Source organism: Lathyrus oleraceus, chromosome 5, assembly GCF_024323335.1.
Source record: "Lathyrus oleraceus cultivar Zhongwan6 chromosome 5, CAAS_Psat_ZW6_1.0, whole genome shotgun sequence".
NCBI classification, from domain to species: domain Eukaryota; kingdom Viridiplantae; phylum Streptophyta; class Magnoliopsida; order Fabales; family Fabaceae; genus Lathyrus; species Lathyrus oleraceus.
In genome coordinates this window covers 189,350,710-189,367,524 of record NC_066583.1, presented here as the reverse complement: position 1 = coordinate 189,367,524, position 16,815 = coordinate 189,350,710, and the positions used below count along the sequence as shown (strand labels likewise).

Sequence of the window (16,815 nt, the reverse complement as noted above, 5' to 3'; positions counted from 1 at the left end):
CATCTTCTTTACCATATACGTTTCGCTTTTTCTACTCTAACATTTCATCTCTTATGTTCTTTCTTTTTTATCTTTTATGTTACTATTTTCTCTTCCAATTACGTTTTTATCGCATCTCAATCCCGCATCTCTTATGTTCTTTTTTTTATCTTCTCTAATCTCTCATCTAATATATTTTTTATGTTTTATTATAATGTCTTTGATATTATTTTATTCTACTATTATATATATGTTTTTTATTTCATTTTTGTCTAATCTAATTTTGTGTATATTGAATGCGAAGTTTTTGTCTAAATATGATAAGTTTTTATGTTATTTAGTAATGTATGAATGACTAAATACAAAGTTACGTTGTTCTCTATAGGTGTATGTATGACTCAATAAAAATATTGTTAAAAAACGAACCAACCGAACCAATCCAAACCGCATTGATTTGGTTTGGTTTGGTTTTATTTCTAAAAGTCAACCGAACCAAAACGAACCGCATGCTTTTTTCTCTTGCGGTTCAGATGATTTTTATCGTCAAAACCGCCCAAACCGCACCGCGAACACCCCTAGTCCAGAGCATGGTAATCAAAAGTGACGATAATATCTGAAAAGAATAGTCTTTCTAAAATGCCATTGGCTGCATTATTTTGGCAAACTTCAAGAACATGAAATGGAACTTGATCTATTGCAAATATATGAATTATATCATGATAAATTGGAGAAGTATGAAAGGTGTGAAGTTAAAGTAAAATCCCTTGCTTTGATGTCTAAACATGATAGTGATAAAAAAAAAAGAATCTCAATCCGAAGATGATGCACTAATCAAAAAATTTGAAAAATGATTAAGAATAGAAAAGACAACGGAAATGAGTCAAAGAGAAACGTTAACTTCAAGGAAGAAAGTTACTTGTTTTGATTGTGGAAGAAGAGATCATGTCAAAAGTGAGTGTCATACTCTTCAAAAGAATACCAAAGTCATCAATAAGAATGATAGGAAATAAAAAAGATCATATATGGCATGGCAAGACAATGAAGTAAGTTCATCTTCAGATGAAGAAATGACAAACATGACATTAATGGCTTCATAATATTCTGAAGATGAAGAAGACGAGGTTAGTGATCTTGAACCATCTTATGATGAATTACATAATGCTTTCCTTGAATTGCATGCAAAATGATTGACACTTTCTAGAACATGTTCAAAACAAAAGAAAATAATAATATCTCTATAAAGTAAGGCTAATGACATAAAATTTGAATTAGACCAAGTCAAAAGTTCGGCATGTAATAAATGTGAAACTCTTGAATATAAAATTGTTGAATTAAAATATGTCATAAAGAAATATGAGAAATGTCAACTTGATTTGGAAAATATGCTAAGTAGACAAAGATACTCAAAATGATAAATGTGGGCTTGATTTCTATAAATTTTATAAACCAAGTACAAATAAGACCATCTTTGTTAAGGCTAGCAGTAAATTTAACAGTGTAGAACCAAAGAAAGTGCATGTTGTAAATGATCATAAGAATGTCTATGTTAAAAATAATTCTTATGTTTCTAAAGATAAGAATTTCTTTAAGCCTACGTGTTTTTATTGCAATACAAAAAGTCATACTCCTAATGTTTATTATATAAGAAACTTTAGTGTTCCTAGTGGAAAGTATGTATGAGTAAGGAAATGAACTAAACCAAGAGGACCCAAAAAATATTGAGTGCCTAAGAAGTATTATATATTAATTAATTTTGAAGGTACTTGAATATCATTAATATTATCAAATAAGATTGGTTGTTCAAGATACAATAAGACCATATGATATGGTAAGATTAAAGTCTCATTTGGTTGAATATGATTTGAAAAGATTGATATTTTAAAAGAGCGTCACATTGGTATCAACATAATTATTTTAGAAGAGAATCAAAATTGATATCAACATTGACATCAAATCATTGTGAAAAAGATAAGTATTTTAGGATATGATGTATCTTTTCCCGATGCTACTTTACTTTGAATTTTACTTTTTTTTCTTCTTTTTGATAATGTCAAGAAAGGGGAGAAGAGATGTTTTTTTGTGTTAATTTTTAGGATATCAAAGACAAAACATAAATGTCAAAATAAATGGGGAGATATACAAGATAGGGTGAATATCAAGTTTCAAACAAAAATTTCCCATCACTATATTTTGTCATTGTAATAAAATGGAAAATTATGAAGAAGATGTTCATCATCTATCTTAGTTTAGTTTTGATGAGACCAAAATCTTATCAAAGAATAAATATCAGAAGAAAAAGTTTGGAATCAAGAATCAAGAATGCATAAACTTATGAATATTTTGGAACTAAAGAAAATTGATCTTGATGCTAACGTACTCAATTGCAATTTATTATTTATAAACTTTATATGCTTATAAAAACTCTCATACATTCATATTTAAGGTTTATAAAACATTAATGCATCAATAAATTTCATGCCAAGTCTTTTAAAAAGAAAAATATATTTTTTGGGACATTATGGCATCTGAAACCGCCACAATCAAACTTTCAAACCGACGTAATTTACTTAAGTTAGTTCAATCGCCTGTAGGGTACTCTCAGCCTTGAAAATTTGATTTTTTTTGGAAGGTAACAATCGATTGCTTCATTTGTGCATTCAATTTCTCCCATTTTTTGCTTAGTTTTTTAAAACATTGAATATGCACTTTTTAAGTCAGGTAACTAGTTAACCGATTTAAGGTACATGTTACATGATTGCTACAGTTTGAAATTTGAAAATCCTTATGCATTTTTTAAATTAGATATCCGTTTAATTGATTTAAGAAACCTTTACATAATTGTGTCTTTTAATGATCCATTATCATTCTAAACTATTGCAAACCTTCATGGAATTGTCTCAAACTTTTGCGTCAATTCATAAAGGTTTCTTTTTAAGGAAAAATACATTAGTTTTCAAATTACCTCTTTCATACAAAATTCACATATAACCTAAACAATTTTCAAAGTGTTCATACATCTTAAAACAATGAAACTTTATGCATAAACTTTCGCATCATTGAAAATATTTCATTTAAATTTTTGAGCACTTAAGGTTCATACGTTATTGAATTGTATATTGAAAGAGAACATCAGTTGTCTATTGAAATTGATTCTAGAATAAATTCATACATTCAAATTTGTTCAAGTATTATAATTGATCACCAAGTGTGCCGTGACTTAATTTGTAAAGAAAGTGTGTGTACTTTCTAAAATTGTTTGCAAAAAGAAAGTGGTAGATTTCTATTTGTATTGTAAAATATTTTTTGATTTGAGGAGATTCAAATTCCATCATAGGTTTGATGTTTATGTTAGAAGATTGTAAGACAGGTCTTGGTGTGAGGCTTGTACAAAGATCTAGCATAGTGGAAAATCCTTCAAGGTGTGAAAGGACTGATTGTACCCTTACGTTGGAAAGGGGTAAATAAGATAAATCTCTCGTGTCTTTTACTTTTCAGTACTTTATTTTTCTATATTTTTATTCTAAGTTCATCATTGTTATTCCAGAAAGATAAAAATAAAAGAACATCTGCAAAATAACGAGAAAAATTCTTAAAACCTAATTCACCCCCGTTTATGTTAAACTGTAGTGCCTCTACTTATAAGACTCTTCTTGAGCTGAGTTTGGTTTTAAGGTTTCCCTCGTCTCCTTAGCCCTTGATTTGGGATAGTTGGGAACCATTGAAAGTAAATTTTTTGCCAACTTCTACTAGATACGTTTCCCTTGAGAGAACTTGGTTAAGCAGGGGTTCTTCTTGATTCGGTAGTTAGTTATTATGGTATCTGTGGTGAACCTGTTGATTTGGCGTCACATTTGTTTGTTAATTGAGAAATGATCATATTGTTGTTGTATATGATCTTTGAGTGGTTGAGAGTGGTATTTGGTTCTTCCGAGGGAACTTCATACGCTTTTTAATGTGTCACTAAGTTATAAGGGTCATATAAGGCTAGATGTGTGCTTATTATGGTCTGACACTTGATTGTGTGCTCAATTAAAAAATTTTAGAACAATGTTTTTTCCAAGAAAGCCTATAAATGTGAAGGACTTGAAACACAAAAACATATTCTCTGGAAGAAGTATTTTAGTAGGTTTGCGGTCTATTCTTGTCCATTCTCTAGTTGACTTAAGAATTATTTTTTCTTCATGATCGAATAACAGATTGTGTGTTCTATTAAGGTGCTAGGTATTGAAGCATAAAAGAGTGAGAAACATTTGAATAAACTATGTTTAAAATCATTACGATGACTATATTATATATATATATATATATATATATATATATATATATATATATATATATATATATATATATATATATATATATATATATATATATATATATATATATATATATATATATATATATATATATAGAGAGAGAGAGAGAGAGAGAGAGAGAGATTTATAGCTAATTACATGCTATAATCTATGTGAGACTTTTTATATACAAATATTCTTTATATAAAAATATTCTTAACACTCCCCCTCAAGATGGATCGTATATGTCATATGAGGCGAGCTTATTACAAATGTAACCCACTCGAGAACCTCTAAGAGACTTTGTAAACATATAAGCCAATTGGTCTTTAGATTTGATGAAATCTGTGGTGATTTCTTCTGAAAGTACCTTGTCCCTTACATAATTACAGTCTATTTCTATGTGTTTGGTTCATTCTTGGAAAATCAGATTAGATGCAATGTGGAGTGCCACTTGATTATCACATGTGAGTTTTGTGTTCTGAAGATCTCCCAACCTAAGTTCTGAGAGTAAATTTTTAAGCCACGCAAGCTCCTTTAAGGTTGCTTCAGTAGCATGATATTCAAATTTAGCACTAGATAATGCAACTGTATTTTATTTCTTGCTTCTCCATGAGATCATATTACCTCCAAACAGAACACGATATCCGGACGTGAATCTCCTATCCGACGGTGATCCGACCCAATGTATATCTAAATAAAAAATGATTTTATCATCTCCCTTATCTTCATATAATAGTCCTCTTGGTGCATTCTTTATATATCTAATAATTCAAATGACTGCATCCCAATGACTATCACAATGATCATTCAGAAACAGGCTCACAATGCTCACTGCAAATGTAATATTTGGTCTAGTGATTGTAAGATAGTTGAATCTACCCAAAGGCTATATATATCTTTTTGGGTATTTCAATGACTCCCCTTGACCGGAAGAAGCTTGATGTTAGGATCAATAGGAGTATCAATAGGACAAAAATCAAGCATACCCGTTTCACTGAAAGTGTCTAAGATATACTTGTGTTGGTTGTTTGTAATGCCGAATGAGGATTGGGTAACTTCAATGCCTAAGAAGTATCTGAGTGGTACCAAGTCTTTTGTATTGGGAAATTTTAAAAAGATGCATTTTTGAAATGTATTGACTCTAGTGATAACAATGTCATCAACATAGACCATAAGAAAAATGCACCGAACGGTAGAGGAATGAAGGAAGAAAAAAGAGTGACCTGTTTCACATCTAGTCATACCAAATTGTATCAAGACATAGAAAAAGCAACTAAACTAAGCACGTGGGGATTGTTTCAGCCTATAATTTCCAGGAACAGTAGAACCTAGAGGTTGATCCATATAGACTTCTTCCTCTAATTCTCCATGTAAAAAAATATTTTTAATGTCCAACTGATGAAGCAGTCAATGATGAATAGTAACCATAGCAAGGAAGAGGCAGACTAAACTTATTTTAGCCACCAGAGAAAAAGTGTCGCCATAATAAAGAACAAATATCGGTGTGTATCCCTTGTCTACCAAATAGGTTTTGAAACGATCAATCTGGCCATTTGGTCAAACTTTTACTATATAAACCAATCGTCATCCTGCTTTAGTTTTATCTTGAGGTAAAGTAACAATGTCCCAAGTGTTATTTGAATGTAATGCAACCATTTCTTCCACCATCTCCTTACACTAATTGGGATCAATCATAACTTCACCTATAAACTTAGGAATAAACACAGATTCCAAAGCAGTGACAAAAGAAACATATGAAGTAGAGAAGCTATCATAATTTAAAACACATGCATATTTAGGAATAGGATGATGATACTGAATACCTTTTTCGTAATTCTATTGAAAGGTCAAGTTCAGGTGACGTAACTAGAGGAGCAGTTGGAGCAAGATATGGTGTTGGTGGATCAATATCATCTCTTACCTTCGATGAATGATGTGTCTGTCACTGGTAGACCTACAATGGAGGTGTAAGGGTTGAGATGTGTGTGAGGATAATATAAGGGATATCTCAAATATTTGAAGTACAATTCTCATCGGGTAACATAGTGACATAAAAGAATTGAGAAGTTTAAAAGAATGTGACATCGAAGGAAATAATGTATCATTGAAGTTGGAAACAAGAAAATGATATCCTTTTCGTAGACGTGAGTAGCCTAGAAAAATATATTTGAGTGATTTGGCAGAAATTTTGTCTTTACCTAGACTAAGGTCATGAACAAAATATGTGCAAGTAAAGACGAAGATAGGAAGGGGGTAGAGGTCATATTACGGATTTAGCATAAAGTATGGAATATGATCTTGAAGGACCGATGAAGGCATTCAGTTGATAATGTGACATACTTTGAGAAGATAATCACCCAAAGAACGAGAAAGAACATTATGGTGAAGTAAAAAAGTTCATGCAGTTTCAACTAAATGATGATTCTTTCGTTCAACGACACCATTTTGTTGTGGTGTGTAGGCACATGATGATTTATGAATAATTCCTTATGATGTTAAAAAGGATTGAAATTGTGATGACACATATTCACGAGCATTATTAGTGCATAAAATTTTAATGGAAGCTCAAACTGGTTTTTAATTTTGGAATAAATGTTTTGGAATATATGGAAGACATTTGAATGGTTTTTCATCAAAATAACCAAGTACAATGTGAAAAATCATCTATGAATGTTACAAAGTAATAATATCCTAAAGTTGACTTGACCCGACTATAACCCTAAATATCATAATGAACTAAAGCAAAAGGTGAAGCGACATTTTCATTTACTCGTTGACAATAGGTGTGACGAGTATGTTTGCTTAATTAACACAACTAACACTCAAATGACGCAAGTTTAGAAAAATTAGGAACTAAAAAACACAATTTACTAAGGATAGGGTGACCCAAACATTGTTGTGCAAGACTTTGAGAAACAATAAAAGCACATCCACTGGTGGTGATAAATGTATAATATATAAAAAAAATTACGGCTAATTATATGTTATAGTCGATTTGAAATTTTCTATACACTAATATTTTATTTATAAATATTCTTAACACTATAAATAAAAAAATAATATTTTTATTTTATTTTATTGTTATAAAAAGAGAAACGATAAAAATAAAGTTATTTTATTTTAAATGATAAATGCAACAACTAAAGAGCAATTGGATCAATTTGATAAGAAGTTTCTTATCTTTTAATCATAAACCCATATTTACAAAAATAAAATAAAATAAAAGCAACAATGCATGAGAAATGAGATGTTTTCTTTTGTTTTTAAAAGACTTGGTGCAGAGCACACTAATTTTTTTAAAGAAAATATGACCGACATGTTTACCATCATTTTCTTGCATTTTCATTTTTACGATTAACTCATCTTTATCCACACTTTTAATCTTTACAAATGTAAATAAAAGTAAAGTTAATTTAATTGTTACCGAATAAATATACTTATAAATTCAAAAATCATGTGACCAAACATTATTTTAACTAACTAAATATCCGATAATTAGCTAAATAAAGTACAGTGAAAATAAAGTAAAAAATATGTGACATTAAATTAATGTATATTTATAATCATTAATATAAAAGGATTTAAAAGTTTATACATCAAAATGCACTTTTTTTTTTACTGAATCTAACTGATATACATGATTGAATTTTCTTTATAGAAGTGAAACTTAATAAAGTATTTAAATAAAATAAAAATTCAACCATATTATATTTTTAATATTTAAAAATGTTTTTTTGATTTTTAAATAAAAATAATTATTAATTAAAATAAAATAGATAATGTATTGATAATAAACTATAGCATAAAATATTTTGTTATCATATTTATGTGTTAGTTTTCATTCATATTATCCATCAAATGTTTGAAAGTTTTCGAATAATACCCTTCTCAAGGTAAATGATCTTATTTAAAGAAGTGAACTCAATTATTTAATTTAAGATAATGCTAACTTGTGTTCTAAGAGCATGAGTTAAGAGATAAATATAAAAATAAAGTTTTAGAATTGTATATTGAATTTATTAAAAAGTTATAATTAAGAATTTTTATTTTTATTTTCAAAACGAATTTCTATTTATAAATTTCTTAATTTATGTCCAGTTTTTTGTTTGTAGGTTTCTTAACCTATGCCATTGAAATATAAATTAACATTATCCTTTAATTTATTGATTAAAAGTTATGCAAACAAACAAAATCAAATATACGCACGGGATGAGGTGGCATGGTATTAATGGATGGAGGGGGTGACACTGATAGGTGTGTTTGGTTGAGATTTGTTTTAGGACGTTGAAGTGTGATGGGTTGGTGTGGACAGGAAATGGAAGGGGCATGTGAAATAGCCTATGGACATGTTGTCAAATTATTTCAAAATTGCAGACTAAAACCTCTTGTGCTTTTATTTGGTTGGAAAATAATAAATATTGTTTTAAATAACGTTCACTATCATAAAGAGTATCAATATGTATATTTTCAACCAACCCCAATAATCTCTATCTTGATTAAAAATAATAGATAAATTTTCATTGTTTTTATCGACAATCATACTCTACCATAAATAGTATAGTCACTTGAAGCTACACAACTCAAAGAGTTTTTACATTGTCTTCACATACGATCATATTTTTAAAAACTATTATACTATCTCATGAAAAATATATTTCACTTGAAAATAAACCACTTCAAAAATTTCACATTGTCATCAACGACAATCATATATTTTATCATGAAGAATAAATTTTACCTAAAACTAAACCGCTATAAGAATTTCACATTGTCTTCACCAATAATCATAGTTTTAAAAAACCATCATACTCCACCTAAAGAAGAGTATTATTCACATGTAAAAAACCAAGTTAAAACATTATGATGCAACTTCCTTGTTGGTATGAAATTCTTCAACCACCGACATAATCTTGCACATTGTGCAATCTTGATTGTATCAACACATCTTTGACTTGAACTTTCTACAAGACAAAAAAAAATTCTTACATCAATTTTCTCTAACCCAATCTGCACAATGAAATTTGTGATTGCTGCTCAACAACTCTTTCACAACACCACCCTTCTTTTCTGATGTGGAAAATTGGAAAAAACTGAAACCACAGAGCATACTAAGAACAATTATCATCGAATCGAACCAAAAGCTCTAATACCAGTTGTTGGGAAAAAAACAAATAAAGCATAGAGAAAAAAGATGAACACAATCACAACACAAGAACATAATATGAAAACTCCAAAACCGAAGAAAAAACCACGTCAGATGTCAATAGACAACCAGAAAATAACATTATGTGAAAATTATTACAACACATAATATACTATCAACTAACTCAGGCCCTCAGTACACCTACACCCTCCAAAACAAATATTTAACCACATATCACAACACTCTAGTACAAGAGTATAAGAGAACAAAGAAAATCAAATACAAGCTTAAATTCTGTATTCATCTTGGAATGAAGAACTTAAATTCTGTATATAGCTTTGAACTCCCTTTTCCTTCATAAAACTAAGTCATGTGGGGCTTCAAAGAACTTGTATTATATATATATATATATCCTTTGATTCTATACTCATTCACAAAATTAAGCGATATGGTGTTTTCGTCTCTTGTGATCCTGAAGCATTAGTCTCATTGACGCTCACACCTTCCCATAACTCCCCAACACGGATACCACTGTTGAGGAGTCCGGAGAATCGGGAACACCAATAATACTAATACTTCAGGACTACAAGAGAGAGACACCACACCTTAATTTTTAACATTTAAATTCACGGTAGAGTTTAAATACATAATATTAGAGTTTAAATACATAATATTAACACCACTCTTTTAACAAATAATAGAAAACTAAAGCATCTATAATTATATTATTCTACCAATAAATCATCTATCATTATTCATTTAAAACCCAATTAAAAAGTTTGTCAGTATCTTGTTTAACCTTGTGATTAATCTATACTAGAACACTTTTAATAAAAAAAAGATAGCAATAACCAATGAAAGTAATGAAAAGTCGGTGTGCATTCATTTCAGAAAGCAATGCTATATGGTGACACTGACAAGTACCAAACAATATATTTGCACTACCAAACAGTGTGTTCTTCCTCTCTGACTGTTTGGTATAATAAACCACAAACCTTCATCTACCATCATGATTTTCTTCAACCTTCCTTTTGTTTAATTTCATAAAAACTTTCTCATTTTAGAAAAACGACTCCAAAACTCTCAAAAGTATTTAAGAAAAAAACACTTTTTACACAAAATGCCAAATAGGAAAACCGACATCATAATGGACGACTTAGATTCTATCTGTGACCACAACATCGACGTGTCCGTATCTCATTAGTTCCTTCCACTTTTTCTTATTTCTCCAAAATAATAATAAATTAATTCGATATTTTTGTTTTCCAACTGCCGAAGCAAAATTCTGTTTCTCCATTTCATTTATATTTTTATTACTAATTATTAGTATTATTTTTTCGCTCCTCTTTCCTTTTCTTGCTTTCTCTTCTGGAAAATATCATTTCAATTTTCTCGGGAAAAGCACATGATGAACGAAGGTTCAAACCCTATCCCTAAATTTTCATCCAATGCTTTCTTCGATTCATTTCCATCATTCTATTTGTTCCTATTGCACCGTTTTTCGTTTCGGTTCATGGCGTTTTTCGTTCTCCATCTCCGTTTACTCAGGGTCTAGGGTTTTGGTCATTATGTAATATTTGTGTTGAAAATCCGTCGTTGTTTGTTGAACGTTGAACGTTTATCCATTATTGAATCTGAAAGAAGCTGGAATATGTATCTATGTGATGGTTTTTGAATTCATTGTAATCGCTTTTTGAGTTTACCTTGCTTTGCTGCACTTGTTTGTGTGATGAATTGAATTGCAATTATGTTAGGTTAACCTAGATGTGGTTGAATTCGTAAAGTACCGTCAACCTTTATGGCTAGTGAGAAGTAAAATTATTGTTTTAGATTTTGTGATTATACGCGTAGCAGCTGTGAATAGTAAATACCAATGTTACTAACACGTTTAGTAATGGAATGATAGTTGCCTGATGATTATGTGTCCATTTTGTTTAGATCAACTTTCAATATGAGATTTTTGAACTTATCTTCTATTCGTGTACCTACTTGTGCTCTGTGATCATCTGTATGTAGGTAAAGGTAATTGATGCGATGGCAATCAGAAAGTAGTTAGGAGCATATATGGCACTGTAGTTATAAATTGTTATATGGAAGTTTTTGAACTGTGTTGTGATTGCAATCTATAATGATAAAATATGCACTAGCTCACATGCTTGTAGTTCTCTGATGATTGGCCTTTTCTATATTCCTCTCCCCTATCATATTATGGAACTCTGTACAGTTCGAGTTATTAATATCTTGACATGTAGATGTTGAATGATGCTTTAAATTTTGAATTTTACTGTGCAAATTTTGAGTTTTGAATTATGTCTTATGTTTAGTATTACTATCTTGAACATGCTTACTAGTTGAACCACCTGTAATTGCTTCAAATATTGAGTGAAGATATTTTTAATAGGTAAACACTATTTCTCAGGTAATTCAATTGTCAGTGCATGATAGATTTCCTATCTCAATTCAGGTTTTCTACATACATCAAAAGGAAACTTCTTTGGCGGCTGTTGATGGACTGTTAGTTCTGTGTGCTGCGTGTTAAGTTTGATGTTGCATCAAAAGGGCAGTTTTCTTGTTTTATATACTATATTTTAAAGGGTTCCGGTTTCCACCTTAATATAGAAAGGCAGAAAGAGGGAAAATCAAACGAAGTAGAAGGTTTTGTGGGAGTGGAGACACTTCTTACTGTCTGGAATATAGCAAAGCATAGAGTCGATCAAATCAAGGGAAGAACATTCTTTACAACCATTTTCTAGTTTTCCGGCGAATGGGTTTGTTGAATGTTCTATGTTCCTGCATATTTCTTTTTACTGTCGTTGAGTCCACTAGCAGATCTGGAAGTATGTGGCCCGGTATAGGCGGGGAGTCTACAGGAACTGTTAGCTGGACAGTCTTCAGTGCAAGTATATTTGTGCTTGTTGCCCTTGTCCTCTCCATGTACCTAATATTTGAGCATTTAGCTGCCTATAATCAGCCCGAGGTTTATATATGCACTCCTATACTTTGAGTCCTATTTATGTTTCCTCCTGCATTACCCTTCCTTCCATTTCATAATATTTTCTAATTTTTATGAACAAAAGCTAATACTTTGTATATACTTTTTAATCAGGAACAGAAGTTTTTGATTGGTCTCATTTTAATGGTTCCTGTCTATTCATTGGAATCGGTAAGAGATGCCAAGTAAATGGCCAGATACTCTCCTTTCTCATTATTTATCATAATAGCATCATTTACTTGGGTCTATTAATTCTAAAGAGTTCTTATATCATTCATTGTCTTCCACAGTCGGACTAAAATGCTCCTCTTTTCACATGCATGTTTATGCTGTGATAGTTGGTTTTTGAGAATTTTCTGGCATCTAATATCGATCTTTACGATATCTTATTGTTAATTGATTCTGAATAGGAAAACTGCCTCCTTTTTATCTGTAACAGATTTTTGTCTTGTTTAACTTATATTAAGAAAAAGCTTGGGTTATGTATTCCTGAAAGGACCATCTGTACTGACTTGCAACAAACATTATATCAGTTTCTTGGTGTATATAATAATAGTTTTAATAGTATATTGTTATGTTCTGATGTTTATATGATGCAGTTTTTGTCACTATTGGATTCCAGTGCGGCATTTAATTGTGCAATCATCCGGGACTGCTATGAGGCTTTTGCATTATATTGCTTTGAAAGATACCTGATAGCTTGCCTAGGTATGTCAAATGGATTGCATATCTTACTAAGTTCCCTAGTTGGTAGTTATTATTCATATATATGTTTTTCCCACATGCAAAAAGTGTAAGGATTATGATATTTTAAGAGACTATCCTTTCAGTCAAGTTCATTTTAAAATCTATTAATATGTGAGGCTTGAATGTTATTATTACACACATGGCTAAAAGATTTCATACATCTTCTCAAATTTTAAATCATGTTGGATTGGACATGCTCTTTGTACAGATTTGTTTATGGTTGTTTTGTACAAATTTGTATATGGTTGTTTTGTACAGTTTTGTTTATGGTTGTTTTGTACAATTTTGTTTATGGTTGCTTTTAGGTGGTGAGGAGAAGACAATTCAATTTATGGAAAGTATGAGCGTAACAGACTCCAGCACTCCTCTCCTGAAAGATGCATATGCATATGGAGTTGTAGAACATCCATTTCCTTTAAATTTCGTCTTAAGAGGCTGGTATCTTGGCCCTGACTTCTATCAATCTGTGAAAATTGGCATCGTACAATATGTATGTTAGATTTTGGTGAATTGTGCTTTTGTTCCACTGCTCTCTCATTTTGGCATAGTGGAATCCATGTTTTTCTTATTGTTAATGTTGACTAAAACCTCATTCCAGATGATACTGAAAATGATCTGTGCAATGCTGGCAGTGATCCTCCAGTCTTTTGGGGTTTATGGAGAGGGGAAGTTTGAATGGAGATATGGGTAAGACTATTGAAATCAATACATATATTATTATTTCCACTTTTCTATTTCCATATCTGTATTTGTCATGACGATTATACTGCCTGAATCCTGATTCTCTTTGGTGTTTGCAGGTATCCCTACTTGGCAAGTATTCTTAATTTTAGTCAGACTTGGGCCCTGTATTGCCTTGTACAACTCTATTCTGTCATTAAAGATAAACTGGAGCCAATCAAACCATTAGCCAAGTTTTTAACATTTAAGTCAATAGTCTTTCTAACGTGGTGGCAAGGAGTGGCTGTCGCATTTCTTTTTTCTATGGGAGCATTTAAGGGGTCACTTGCTCAAGAGCTGAAAACCCGTATACAAGACTATATCATCTGTATAGAGGTGTGTTATTAGTGTTTGCGTATTACTCATTTTATTTATAGTTCAACCTAAGTTTCGTTAAACTGTTGAAATTACACAATTGTTAGAGTTATGCATAAAAACTTTTTGATGATTGTGCTTGTCATTTATTAATACTACATTATTAAGGAACACACATAATATCTACATGAGGTCGAGAGACAGTGAGGTTGAGAGAGAGATAAATGCGCTTGGCTACAATCTCTAGATCTATCCATAACTGGACTATGGAACTGTGGAAGATTGCTCCCACAGTACTGGGTACTTTAGAGATGATCATTCTCTACTCTGTTTTCTTGAACATTTCAAAAAGATCAATGCCGGGTTTGCTTTTGAACAGGGACAGGGACTCATTTTGGTATTAAGCTCTGAGTAATCTGTTTTATGTTTAGTATCTTACGTTGGTTTCTTCTCCTCTGTTAAATGCTGTGTGTCTCATGATTCTTGTTTGAATTGGAATTTCTGTTTGTCATCAACATGAAAGAAGCTTTCAATCAATTATAAAGTTCTGGGTCTTTTAAATGATTCCCCATCTTAACATTGTTTACAGATGGGCGTTGCTGCTGTTGTGCATCTTTATGTCTTCCCTGCAGTACCTTACAAAAGAGGAGAGAGGTGTGTCCGCAATGCAGCGGTGATGGCTGATTATGCGTCACTAGGGACACCTCCTGATCCCGCAGAGGTTCGTGACTGTGAGCGCTCAACTAGAGTGCGGTTTGGTCGCCATGACGAGAAAGATAAGAAACCTATGAAGTTTACACATAGCGTTTGTGATGTGGTTCTTGGAAGTGGTGAAATTGTGAGATATGGCACTCCACTTCAGACATTTTAATTCTCTCTTCCATCTTTATGTAAAACTCATCTGTGCTGTTTTGCTGTCTTTCTGTTTCAGATTGTTGATGACATGAAATTTACAGTTTCTCATGTGGTAGAACCTGTTGAAAGGGGCATTTCAAAGATAAACAAAACCATTCATCAGATATCAGAAAATGTAAAACGACATGATGAAGAGCGGAAGAGAAACACCAAGGTCAAGGATGATTGTGACCTCGTTCCCCTGCATTCATGGAGAACAGAATTTTCTGATGTTCATGACAAACTTGTGGAAGGAAGTGTCAGTGATAGTGGTTTGACCAACGGAAAGAGACATATCCAATCCAAGGGGTCAGCCTCCAGGATGAGAAGATAGTACTTACTATTTTATCAGTTCAACAACTTATAATTTTGCACATAGAGAAAGTTCTAATAGATTTTGGTGTAGGGTGCTGAGCCTTTAAAGATGTGTAAATATAATGGAAGAGATATTGTCATGTACAGGGCTGATCAAAATTCCCACGGTTATGTCAAGGGTGAGACTGATTTTATTGTCCACACACAACCTTGGTAATATTGAATGAATATTTACATGATTTACATGATTTTAGCAATAAAAATATATCGACCTTGGCAATATTGAATGAATATTTATTTACATGATTTTAGCAATAAAAAGTATATCAACCTTGTTATTCTGTTGAGAATATTTACATGATTTTAGCAATATAAGCCGGCCATGTTAGGGGCCGCATGTTTTACATTGTCTTAAAATTATTTTTGATATTATTAAGGATTATTTATTTAAAGACATTTCAAATATATAAATATGGTTGAACAATAATTCGAGTAGAAAATTATGTGTGTTAAAATAAATTTTATTAATATTGTTGCAAATGTTTAAATATTATAGTGTTGTTTTTCTCTCCATAAATAGAATTATTTTTTCAAAAGCTAAATTTAAAATAGTTTTTATATATAAACAAAAAATTGTTTTTTAGAAAGTAGAATTTTGAGAAAAACATCAATATAGCTAGAGTATCAAAATAAATTTTAGAGGTTACTCAACGCACCCATGCACGGGGCAATGCCCATGAAGATTTCTTCTAATTTATTTTTGGCGCAATTTTAAATAACTATTTCATGTATATTTAATATTAAAAGTTAATGGTGTTCTCGGTGTAGTTCCTGGTTAGAATCGATTTTAAAGAAAGATATCTAATATAAATATAAATTATTCGCTGTTCGGTTTGATTTTAAATGGTTGATTATAAAGATTGGATATGATCCGATCCAATTTTATATGATTTTATTTAGATCGGTCTTTTTAAATATCTAAATTACAAGAACAATTTTTTTATTAGAATTATAAAAGTAATAATAAATGATAAATTTGATCTAATATATAATATATAATATAGACTATATTAAAAGTTAATATTACAGAATAATAATGATTATTATTAAAATAAATGAAATAATAAAAATAAATAAATTAAATAGAATTAATAGATACTATTTTAAAAATAAGTATATCTAATAATAAATTAATACAACATCATATTAATAAAAGAATAAATAAGTATAGATTTTGAAAAGTCAATTTAAAATTCAATTCAAACCGAGCGAATTTTACAAAATGACATCCAAATGCATTCAATAATTTTTTTTCTGCGGTATTTCAGTTTTTATGAATTGGTTTGTAGTTTTTATTTTGATCGGTTTGAATTTAAAACCCTTATTAGGAGTTACTCAACGCACTTCATGTA

The 16,815-nt window shown here is 30.8% G+C and overlaps 1 protein-coding gene across 2 annotated transcripts; it reads left to right on the top strand.

Annotated features, from left to right (window-relative positions):
* Positions 1-10,429: 10,429 nt before the first annotated feature.
* Positions 10,430-15,685, top strand: LOC127082447 (protein LAZ1 homolog 1). Of its 2 annotated transcripts, none has more exons than XM_051022685.1 (9): positions 10,430-10,838; positions 11,885-12,397; positions 12,527-12,583; positions 13,012-13,120; positions 13,465-13,649; positions 13,758-13,846; positions 13,960-14,215; positions 14,784-15,032; positions 15,126-15,685. In XM_051022685.1, exons 2-9 carry the CDS (start codon positions 12,185-12,187, stop codon positions 15,420-15,422), a joined length of 1,455 nt encoding a protein of 484 aa, XP_050878642.1. In that variant the 5' UTR covers positions 10,430-10,838; positions 11,885-12,184; the 3' UTR covers positions 15,423-15,685. The 2 variants fall into 2 exon arrangements, with proteins under 2 accessions (XP_050878642.1, XP_050878643.1); XM_051022686.1 differs by having other exon boundaries at positions 11,840-12,397.
* The last annotated feature ends 1,130 nt before the right edge of the window (positions 15,686-16,815 follow it).